Below are 13052 nucleotides of genomic sequence, written 5' to 3' on the forward strand. Positions count from 1 at the left end.
TCTTGTAATATTTTATCATGGTACTAAACATAAATGCCTCTGGCTCTGTGATAAAGTTCTTATGCAACTGATTTGGAGGCCTAAAAAACAGAAATACTGCCTAAATTATTTATGAAAAGTGAAACATTTTCAGAATGGTAAAATATTTCTCCAGTGTAAACACAATGCACACTTACCTAGAGGCTTCAGAAACTCTCCTTAGCGATTCCATGTGTGGTTATTAAATGACTCAATTAATGAGTCTATAGTTGCATATTTTTAATTTTAAATGCCAATTTCATTGCATTATTTAGTTACCTAGGCAATGAATAACATAATGAAACATGCATTGTAATATTCTTTTTTAAATGTTTCTTTTGAAAGATCATATTTCTATAGAAATGCTTTGGAACCTATAATGTAAAATGTTCATTATTTTCAGTAATTTCATGATTTACACTCTCATATGATATACAATGTCAGAGGACATTGGTATACGCTCACAGTAAGGGTGGCATCTTTTATTGATTTCTTTTTTTTTAGTGCTTCTCATTCAAAATACATTTGTTGCCAAAGATGAAGAAGGTGTTTTGCTTTTTTAAAACTCATCTGTTGAAGTATTGCTTTCTATACTCCGATCAGAGTTTTACATTCTCTCCCATGTATATTAAAGCACATTGGAAAGTAGCTGACAGTTGAGTAGCTACTGTTATAATATCATGTAAGAGGTTAAGGGAGGTGACGTGCTGATTGAGTGTTGTGTGACAGATGTTTGATTTCTGATTTGTCAGGCTTGTAACTAAGGTTTATACTGCCCTTACTCTGGAGAGAAATTTCACACATGTGACTTTAAGTGGAGCACTTACATGGGCATCCAGAGACTTTTAAATGGGCTAGTGTAAACACTCTCCCATAATTTAATTTATTACTCCACAGTCTGAGCAGTGATGAAAAATTTTTACACAATGCCCTACGCCAGCTTCATCAAGGCGGCTAATAACTTACATGTCTAAGTGGTGCCTGTTGAAATAAATTTGGATTGAGTGTAGAACTTGGACTATCTCCCTCCTCAAGATTTTTTTTTTTTTTTAGTTTTAATTAAATGTCGCATTCAAAATAAGTGATGAGTGACCTATTTCTGATATCCTAATGGACTCAGGGCCTAGCAAGCATGTCAGCACACAGATTGCTCCATTCATCCTTCAGAAAAGACAGCAGTCTGCTCAAGTGAAAGCAGCATTTCTACTTTTATTTACATTAATACCAAAATAGGAGACAGATGGTCTTTATTCTTCCTACTTTATAAACACAAACATACCACATGAAATGATTTTACTTTAATAATGAAACTTTCCTTTCTTGCTCTGCAATGAAGTTTACTTAAGTTATATTTGGGGTTGCAACATATACATTCACTTCTTGAATTTATTGAATTCTATTAAATTAAAAAATGGATTTTAGAAAAGGACATTCTATTAGTTTTAAAGCAAAAATATGTTCTAATCAGCATGGACTTCATTTCATAAACATTTCCTCTTTAGTGTGATACTTCACTTTAATTATTTAGAATGTCCAGGTATTCATATGTATGATATATGGGGGATTCTCAATAAATGGGTATTGAATTGATATTTGCTCAAGCTATGGTTCAATAACTGAGGACAGGTAACAATCCCACACTTTGCCTGACATCATCATCTTCTCAAACCTGTCATTTCTTGGACTTTCCTTACAGATTTTTTCACCTTCAATTTTAATTCTTTCTTTCTTTTGGTTAAACCTCTTGACCCTTTCTTTTCACTCGCATGACCTCTTTGAACATCGATTAATTCTTGATTACCGATCATTTAAATGACATTTTCCCATGTGAGATATATGTCAAAAACATATGATCAAATTCACACAGCCATTCCTGAATAATCAAATAGGAGTGAAATTTGTACTCAAATGTCAATATCGTTAATTAAATTTTCACAATATTTGTAGGTTATGCAAGGAAATGTATAATAAACAGAATAAAATAGATTCAAAACTAGTTATTATTGATTTGAATATTTTTGAGTTTCAAGACGCTTCATAGGATAAGAGTTTGTTGTTTTCCTTTTATTGTGGTGTTAATTCATTTCAACACAAATATGTTAGTATGGAATTTCCTCCATAACATGCGCTCAATTAATAACTATAGAAAACTAAATAAATCATTGTCTCTATTTTCTAAGAATTTGGATCCAGTGAAGAAATAGATGTGTGAAGGAAAATATGTGTTAAATGCTACTGGAGACTTAGCATTAAAACTAAAACAAACACCTTTCCTTCAAACAGTTTTTACTTAAATGCTACTATGTAAATTTGCATAAGAGAATGTATGCCTTTAAGATAAAATATATATAAATGTGTTTGTATGTAAAAAGTTACAAAATTCTTATTAGTATAATTTTGTGCAATGTGTTAAATGATCTAAAAGTAGTAGTATAGGATTTTAGGTGATATAACAGTTGTATCTTTGGTTAGAAAAAAAAAGAGTTCAAATAAATAAGGTATATAATGTGAAAGGCAAGAAATAAAGAAGTGTGGAGTATTTCCAGAATTTTTTAATAGGTTGACTATTGTGTATATTATATTTTGATTTGGTTGAAAATAAGGTCTCATAAAATCAAATCATGATTGGATTGCTAACTATTTTATGTGTCAAATGTGAAGGAGATTGGGCCTTATCTACATACAATGGGTAGTATTTTGTACTAGAAATTGATAAAGGTATTAGACTGCTACACTCTAACCAGATGCTAATCACATTCTGTTGTGCATATGTCCAAGTGGAGGAACTTGTTAAACTGCAGATTGTGATTCGGTCAGTTAGAACTGAGACTTGAGAATCTACAATAAAAAGAAGTTCCTTGTTGAGATCAATGGCAGTGGACTGGGAACCACTTTCTGAGTAGTAATCTTTAGCACCAAGAAACTAATTAAAAATAGAGAATGCTACTTGCTACATCAGATATTTTGAATCTGAATTTCCAGAAATGGGACAAAATCAAAGACAAATACAAAGTAGGTATAGATACACATTACATTTAAACATATATATATATATATATATATATATATATATATATATATATATATATATATATNTTTTATATATATATATATATATATATATATATATATATATATCAGAAAAAATAAATACAAATGACCATTCATACATGTGCACATGTGATTATACACTCAAACACATGCACACAAAAACTTCCTTAGATGTTTCTGATAAACCCAATGCACACCATTTATTGGACCACACTAGCAATGATAGGCAATAAAACTAAGGCAGTGTAGATGAAAACGGGCATATGTCAAAAACATTTAAAAGTGGGATTTGATGGGTGTTTATATTTAAGAAAAGGGGAGGAAAGGAAATCTTGGACATTTGTCATGTTTTATGGCAAAAAAAGACTTGGTGGCTAATAAAAGCATCATTTAACATAGAGAATAAATAATGAAATAAGAGGTATAGTCAAGTAGTAGAGCTCCTGACTTCTATACACAAGGAACTGGGTTTAATTGCCAACATTGAAAAAAAAATGAATTTTGATATGATTGCTCTAAAAATATCAATTTTTCTAAGTAGTATATTTCATGTGAGCAAATATATTTTGTGACTTCAAAATTAATAGTATTATTCCTTTTTCTCCCTCTCTCTCTCTCTCCCTCTGAAGGTAAAATATAGAAGTGGACATAGGGAACATATGGCAGTTTGATTTTGAATGCATAAAATGAGTGAAATTACACTGAACACAATTATACATGAGAAGCACTTAGTAAAGTGATTAAAAGCATAAATACTAGGTGCAAATATGTAATTGAAGTCTGATTTTAACATGAGTTCCTGGACTGCTCCTTAGCAAATAACAACACCATCCTTTGCTCATCTTTCTCATCTCAAATTTAGAGATGACCATTAATAATGTAAAAAGCAGGGCTGGGGATGTGGCTCAAGTGGTAGCGCACTCGCCTTGCATGCGCGGGGCGCTGGATTCGATCCTCACCACCACATAAAAATAAAAAAAAAAAAATAAAGATGTTGTGTCCACCGAAAACTAAAAAGTAAATATTAAAAAACTATCTCTCTCTCTAAAAAAATAAAAAAATAAAAATAAAAAAGCAAATTAAGTATGATAGATATGCTGCTTTAGAATATTCAGCACATAAAATATATCATACAAGTATTTTTCAGTAGAAGAAGGTACCTAGAACACCAGGAAAAGAAATAAAGAGCGAGCTAAAAAACACATTTACAGGATATGTTAAAGAAGAGGTAAAACCCAACACGCCTATGTAGGAATAATCATGAAAGTGAAGCAAAGAATAAATGCATATGTGTCAAAGAAGGGAATGATTAAAGCACAAAGTGGTCCAGGCAAAGTTATGTATACCTGTATTCCCAGCTACTCAGGAAGATCCACAAGTTGAGGCCAGGCTGGGTAACTTAGCAAGTCCGTGTCCCAATCTAAAACAATAGAAAGGGCTGGGGATGTAGCTCAGTGGTAGAGTGCCCCTGGGTTCAATCCTCAGTACTGCAACAAATAAAAGAAGGAAGAAGGTAATATCTCATCTTATATTAAACCAAATAAAAATTATAGATGAAAGTTATTATCATGTTTGAAATATTAGAATAGAAGATTTTGGTTTAAGAATGCTAAGCTTATTAGTAGAATGGAGAACACAGAATTAAGAATGCCTGGAGGCTTGGGGACATGGTTGACAGAGTGAGTGCCTAGAATGTACAAAGCCCTGGTTTCAATCTTCAGTACCACCAAAAAAAAAAAAAAAAAAGAACCACCACAAAATAGAACAACACAAAATATGATCAATGAAATCCTACAGTTTTTATATGTTCTAGCATAATAATATAATGAACACGGGTACAAAATGCTTATTAATTTGAGAGAAAAACAAAGAAAGGGTTGTTTCTTCATATATTATTTACTTACTTAGTCTTGTTTTTTGTTATTTGCTTCTGATTTTATTATGTACTGCTGAGGATGAAATTGACTAAACAGTGTTTACAGATTTACAGGAATGGTCAACATAAACTAGCATTAATAAAGGAGACCAATTTTGTCTTAAAATAATTCAGATTATCTAGCACCTGAGGCATTTAATTTCCTAACTTTGGATGAGTCCAAAGAACTTGGTGGATGTAAGGCAGAAAGTTAGATGTAAGAATTAATAATAATTTTTAAAAATTTTAGTTGGAGATGTACAAAATATCTTCATTTATTTTTATGTGGTGCTGAGAATCGAATCCGGGTCCCACCTGGGCTAGGCAAGCGTTCTACCACTGAGCCACAATCCCAGCCCTGAAAATAATCTCAATAAAACATTTAAGTTGACAGTTTTCTCAAAATGGGTGATGAGTTTTTCTCTCTTAAATGTTTCAAAAGTACTGAATTTTCTTGAAAATTGGGGCACTAATAATCCACATGGGCTGTTATAAAACATTGCCAAGAACATTCAATAATAAACAAGAGAAGATAACTAAAAATTTACATAATTATCAGAATAAATACAATTTTAAAAAATAAATGACAGCAGAATGCATTACAATTCTTATTACACATATGCAGCACAATCTTTCATATTTCTGGTTGTATATACAGTATGTTGACAATTGATAAAAAAAAAGGTATTAACCTTGGGAAGGATGGAATGAAAGACATTTTTTTTTTAAATTTCCCAATTTTTCTGTAAATCTAAACATTCAAAGTAAATCTTCCTTGTTAATATGAAAAAAGAACAAATACAATTTTAAACTATGTTCTTAAAGAAAAAAATATTTTATTTGGTATAATCAATAATTTGTGAGGATGTTGTAGATGTAAGATTGTTGAAAAATTTCTTTAATTATTAAATTAACGTCTTGATCTTCTAGCTTGTTTGATGTAGAGGTCTAGGGATAAAAAGGTATTTGCCTGCAAAATGTTACAAATAATTGTACCAAGATAAACTGTGCCCTAAAATTATCTCTGTGTGTCTGTTGGAATTCTAAGTGAATCCAGGTCTGTTTTGTTTCAAGAAGGTAGTAGACTGATTAAAATGTCAGTTTTCTAAAATCTCTGCAGGTGAAAAAAATGATCATTTTAAAATTTCACTGCTAAATGTTGTATCAAATTGCACAGGGTTCTTGGTGTCCTGATGAAATTTAGAAATGCCAATGACTTAGTTATGTTTTATTCCTGGAAATTAAGAAATTCTCCTTAGCTACTATTTTGTCTAAGTGCTTTCTACAATTATAAATACCAATTTATTTATTTTTTGAAAAGTCATTTTTATAATGCTGCCTATGGTCCATTTTGAGGAATTTTTATTTATGAAATCAATTTTAGCTTCTTATTTCCCTCAAACTTGATGGAATAGAATTGTCCAAGATTCTGTCTCCCATTTTTCCTCTCCTATATGAACATTTATATTTAATTTTTTTCTCCTTTTGGTGACCCTGGCAGAAGTAGAAGATCTTAACATCTTTAATATTTCCTCTTCATCCTTAAGCTAAGTCATCCCAAACATAACTTACTTTGAAATGTTACATTCATTCCTACTTCTCCATATTCTTTGCCACCAGGCAACTCATTTATTAATCACAACATACCCCATAGTGCTGATTTATTCCCTTTATCAGTCATTCTACCTTTAGACCAATATTTACAAATGCCAATTTTTCTATTTTAAATCATTAGCAGACAAAAATTTAAGTCCAGAAATTTTACAATGGCTTTTGAGATCCTCCGTAATCTTTCCAAATTATTTCTCTAATGATATCTCAGTAATAGTATATATGAGATAAATCTCATTTTTATTATTATTATTATTATGGTCTTTGAAAATTTCTGCCTTACGTGATATGGAATATCCTCACTCTTGCTGTCCTTTATATTATAATACCTATCGCATCTTCTTGATCTTTTTAAAGTTTTAATGCACTCTGCAAAAACATCTTGATCATAAATTTCATAATGACCACTATTTGTAAACACATCATATTGCTCATAATTTTGTGTAGTTTATTTTTTTTGCAAATAAACTGGAAATCCCTTGACATTGAGAATTGTCACTTAGTTTTTTTGCATATTGTAGCATCTAGAAGAGTGATTTTAAAGATGCATGTTGTCCATAGATACTTAATCATGGTCATATGCCCAAGATAACACTCAAGATTATTATTGCATACACTTCTTTGAGAATCATTCACGGAGCACAAGTAATCATGGCTTCAATTTTCAGTCTTTGGGATTAAATCTCCATCTTTCCTTAAATACAAGTCTTCTGTGAAAATATTTACTGTTGTTTATTATTTTTCAATCCCAGCTCTGATAAAAATGACATTGATTGATTTATAATGAATGCAATCTTTTTAAATTTTTTTATTTGTTCTTTTTAGATATACGTGACAGTAGAGTGTATTTTGACATATTATACATTCCTGGAATGTAACTTTTCCTAATTAGGATTGCTTTCTGTGGTTGTACATGATGTGGACTTAAACTGGTCATGATTCATATATGAACATAGGAAAGTAAATGTTTTTTAATCTGCTGATCATATATATTTCTTATTGAAGGATTTTATGTTTTCACCTTTTACTTTTTTGGTCCTGGTATTGAATCCACAGTGTTCTACCACTGAGCTACATCCCAGGTCCTCTTTTTTATTATTATTTTTTTTAATTTTGAGACAGAGTCTTACTAAGTTGTTGAGGGTCTCACTAAGTTATTGATACTGCCCTTGAACTTGCACTCATCCTGCCTCCACAATAGCGGAGATTTCAGGCCGGCAAGCACCACCACTTCTGTGCATTTTTTAACTGGGTCACAATAGCCAAACTATGGAAAAAACCTAGTTGTCTTTCAGTGGATGAATGGAAAAAGAGACTGTGGTAAATATAAACAATGGAATATTACTCAGCTATAAAGAAGAATGAATACAATCATTTAATCATTTATGGAAATTATATGCAGCTAATGTATTATTACATCCTTCACAATTTTCTTCAAAGGCATTGTATCTATGTCAAATACACGTAGTCAAAGGTATTATATCAGTGTCAAATACAGAGTACAACATCAAAATTAGAAACTTTACCATCAGTATAACTTTTTTCAAACAACTATCCTAACAATTTGTTCTAACTTAAATAAAGACCACATAGCATTATCTCCTTCATATATTCTTATCTAAATTGTAATGCTATAGATCGAGGAGACATAAAATGGATAGATGTCAAATGTATCATTTCTTTCTAGCTTTCTTCAGTCACATCTTTCTGACTTGGAAATGGCCTAGTTTTATTCTGACATTTGTTGTAAGCAGACATAGCTCGAGAAGAAATTCTGGATGTTAAATCATTAGAATAATGATCAGAGCATGACCACTCATTTTAATGCTCTAGGTTTTAACTAAGATCCACATGTTTTAAGATGTCTTCAGATGCAGAGGTCAAGTAGAGCAATCTGGCCTTCAGGAAATATAGTAAACTGGATATTTTTTTCTTTATATAGTTTTATATATACATAGCAATAAAATATAACAATGTATTCAGTTATCATAATGTCTCTGAAAATATGGTCTTGATTAATGGGAAAATTGATAATTTGTACTGAGTGAAAAATTATCCAAGTATTGTAGTGTAAATTATCTAATTAATTTCATGCTCAATTTCATTTTATTACAATGAATGTATGTTATTTATTGCACCCATCAGAAAATCAGTATTAAAATTGTCTAGAACTTTGAGTTTAAAGTGCTTACATCTTTCAAGTTCTATCGTTTTTTATAAATCTTCCATAGACAATCAAATTTACCCTAAAGGTCAGAGATAGAAATTGCTTAAGTAATAATTGGCAGATTTGATCAAATTTTCTAATAGCCTTAAATTAACTAAAGGCCTTGAAGTCACTGACAATGTTGTGAACGTATCACATAGTAAGCTAATAGTATGTATTTGTCGATTATTCTCTTATCTCTGTATTACATTTAGGAGAAACAAAAGTGTGATTGATGAGCCCTGGTATCTATAATTTATATTTAAATGAGGTAGAGAAAGTAGAGAAGGGAATATAATTATCAATAATGTCTCATTTGTTTAGGAAAAATTCTTACTGATCAAAGATATTTGTTGATGCAACTGACGGGTCTGTCAGAGCTGTTTTGAAAAGTTATTGATGTTTTAGTTTTATTTTGAAGATAGGAGATAGTTAACCATGTGGACATGTGAAAAAGGGAGACAAAGGGAAGAAAAACCATTTGAGCCAATGCAAAATGATAGGAACCTGTGAGTCAGTGGAGAGAGGGTGAGAATCAATCTTAGTATCTATAGCTACAGAAAAATTGGAGAGAAGTAACTGGAAATAAACTGGAAAAAGGTAAGTTTATATCAATTAAAATGTGAATAATAATTGATTCATTGGATGACATAAATCCACTTTGAAGGTTTTCAATAAGAGTATTTGTTACAAGAAATATGAGCATGTATCAGCCAGGAAACTTTTTTAAAGAGAAAGGTTATTTAGATAAAAGTCAGGAAAAATATGGTGACTGATGAAATATTTTGAATTAAATTCATTGAACAGATTTCTTTAAAGGAAAAAAAAGAAAAGTATAAAAAACAAGTGATATTTACAGAGTTCCTATCTTCAAGAGTTGGAAATTGATTCAGTGGACCAAAAAGGAAATAATGAGCAGTGACCAAAGTTTGGATGAAGCAGAATGTGTTCACATTGAATAGAATTAGTACACATTCAACTGAAAGCTGAGGGCTGGAGAGTACAGCATTAGATTTCAGTAAAAAAATGAATACTGAAAAATAAAAATGTTGATGGCACATTATAAAAGATGTTTATAGTAGAAAGTATAAGTAGAAAAAATAAAGAGAATGAGGCACGGAATTATAATTTCCCCTTTCCTTTCAACACTGACTTCCTTTCCTTCCTTCCCTTCTATCCATTGACTTGCTCAAGTCTTCTCCAATATATTAAATTCCTGTCAAATGCCCAGATTGTGGATCCAAATAACTCTACCCATCTCCTCAAGATGAAGTTACTCATGAAGACATTGTCTAGTTTCTTGTTTTCTGACATTTGCTACTGTTGATGCCCATTCCACTTAATCCAGCTGCATCAGAGAATAGCTACATTTTTGAGGAAAAATATTGTTTCATGAATTTTCAATGGAGTGGGCATTGTGAATGGCTTTATAGGCATCCTTTTCCTTGTTTCTACTAGTTTCCTTTGTAGTCTCTCTGATGTAGGCTTCTCTTGGTCTATTTCTCTCTGAAATACTGAATTTACTTGAACAATGGTTGAGCCCCTAAGATGCACCCAGCTTTCTCTGAGCATTATGAAATTATAAATAAAAATGAACAAGATTCAGAGGGGAGGAGAAAGCCAATTCACCCCAGCCTTAATTTCCCAGAAATGTTTCTAGAAAAAGGAAAAGGAATTTAACAACAGAAGTTGGTGTGTATGAAGGAACATTTTATTTTATTTTAGAAAACATCTTAAAGACCTAAAACAAGATACAAGTCAAGGCCTTTCTTGAAAAGTATTTTGTACTTTTCTTGGGTTTTCTTTAAAATTAAATCTATTTTAACTGATATGTAAAAACAAAATTTTATGTATCTGTGTTGTTCCATGTGATATTTCCATAAATGTATACATTGTGTAATATTTAAATTACATTTAACTTTCCTCCTCAGTCATCATTTCTTCATGATGAAAATATTCAAAGTACTTTCTTCTAGCATTTAATATGTTTTTGATTCTGTGTTTATTTCCTTAAGCATTTTTAACATAGTATGTTACATTTCTTGTCTAAGTTTTATATCCTTTGAAATTTTCAAGGGGTCTGTTTACCTACTAATTGTTTCAGTGTAGTCTTGCTTACAGTGCCTTCTTTGATCATTTGCATTTCATATCAGAATGTGAGTTTAGATTAAAGAAAACTTTGTCTATAAAATTATTGGGCAATCTGGGCTGAAAATACTGTTTTCTTCAAATCGATTTATGTTTACGTCTGCCACTTTGCTTTGAGCCCCACAAGAGACTGCATTCTTGTTTAGTTTCTTTGGTGGGGGTTTTCTAGAGAATATGTTTATAATTAAATCCTAAACCAGGATAGGACAGAATTGTGACTAATCTAAGAGGCGATGGCTTCTTCCTACCCGGGTCAATGGAGACAAGCCTCCTTGTCAGCTGTCTTTGTCAGCAGAGTGACTGGTTCTCTTCTCTCTGAATATTGAGTGTAGATTTTATCACAGCCCTTCATCATCTGCTTTTATGAAGTACCTCATTATACTGGACAAGCCCAGGTTCTGTATCTTTGCATTCTGTGATGAGCTTAATAAGTCTTTGGTTATTGGATCTGCTAATTCCCAAATAGGATTGTACTCTAGCTTCATATTTTTCTCCATTTATTTTCTGCACATCCATTGCATTACTAAAAGCTCATTCTGAGTAAAAGGGATGGTGAGGCTGAGTCTGGAGAGCGAACACACTTCTTGTCTGTCATATCATCAGCAATAGATCTATCATTTTGTATGAAAACAAAATTTTGATTATTTTATAAATTTCTAGAATATCCAGTTATTTTATATTTAATGTTCTGAGTATCCTCTCTGTTTTATTCCTCTTATCTCAGTTCCTATTTATCTTGTGAATACAGATGCTCACCTATGTTTTCTTGTGCAGTGCTTCCTTTCCTGTGCATGCCTCTTCTCATGGAAATATTTTGCTAGATAGTCAAAATGTAGTTAGTTTTTATATTGGTTAATATTGCAATAACAATATAGGATTTGCTCTTTCCTAAAAAGGTTTAATTATTGGGCAAAATTTTCTTTAGTTATCACGCACTCTAGTTATGTATAGCTAGTTTGTCAAAGACAAATAGCTTTATGGATACGAATTAGGTCCTTTATTTAACAGAATTTTGATATGTTAAGTTGAATAAATACTACATTTGCTATGATATGAAATACGTAATAATATAACATATAGTCTGGCATTAGATTATATTTTCCAAAATTTTCATTTCCCATTTTCTGGAATAAAAAATTAAGGGAAATAATCAGTATTTTTGGACCTGCGGTTTACACATCATTTGTTAGAATTAATATTTAAAACCACTATTAATTGTTACTCAAATATGTTTTTCAGCTCTTCTTCAAGTGACAATTTCACTTAGCAAAGTAGAGCTTAGTGTGGGCGAATCTAAATTCTTCACATGTACAGGTATGTATTCCTTTAAATAATTTCAGATAACATGTTTTGTGCTTTAACTATTGGTATAAATATATTTATTAGCCAAATTTAAATATGAAAACCTTAATTCTCAAAAGTGACACCTTATCATTGGGTTTATATGATTGGAAAAATAAAAATAATCACATTTTGAAAATATTAAAAATAATGATTTTATTTGTTATTTTCAGCTTATTAATTTTGACATTAAAACTAGATCATTTAAAAAAACTTATGAGATAAAATGTTTCCATAAATTTTCAATTTAAGTAGTATAAACAGAAATATAAGGATTTGTACAAAAATATAATTGATTCATTTTTGTAAATAAGCAATAAATAAATCAGATAAAGCATGGTGAATTATACTTTCACATTAAAGAAAATTATATGATTCAGAAAAAAATAACCTTTTAAAGGGTGAATATTTATTCCAATATCAAATAGTTAATTAGGAAAAGTTCTGAAAGATTTTTGTAGCTATTAAACGATTATATCATGTATTACAATGCCTATAGAAAATAATATAAGCCTCATTCAGTTTAATCATGAAGATTTCAGAATTCTTTCAAAAGATATTTAAGTACTTGAACATCAAAATCTAATTCAACATAATATATAACTCTCAAAAGCACACATTCCTTGTCTATTTAGATTTATTATATTCATATTTATGTACACAAGCATGAAGTATTAACTATTCATGTAATGTCAAAATCTCTTATAAGACTGTTTTAGAATTGTTTCTGTTTGTGATTGTTCCAAAAGCAAGTCACAACAG

General features: G+C 30.7%; 1 protein-coding gene across 2 annotated transcripts in view; it reads left to right on the forward strand.

Moving 5' to 3' along the window:
* The window catches only part of Ncam2 (neural cell adhesion molecule 2), a 479693-nt gene that overhangs the window by 242473 nt on the left and 224168 nt on the right, over positions 1-13052 (forward strand). For both annotated transcript variants that reach the window (XM_048803529.1, XM_015478659.2), the window contains exon 2: positions 12189-12263. In XM_048803529.1, coding sequence (XP_048659486.1) covers positions 12189-12263 — 75 coding nt within the window. The remainder of the gene's footprint in view (positions 1-12188; positions 12264-13052) is intronic.

The sequence above is a fragment of the Marmota marmota genome, unplaced genomic scaffold (genome assembly GCF_001458135.2).
Source record: "Marmota marmota marmota unplaced genomic scaffold, marMar, whole genome shotgun sequence".
NCBI lineage: Eukaryota > Metazoa > Chordata > Mammalia > Rodentia > Sciuridae > Marmota > Marmota marmota.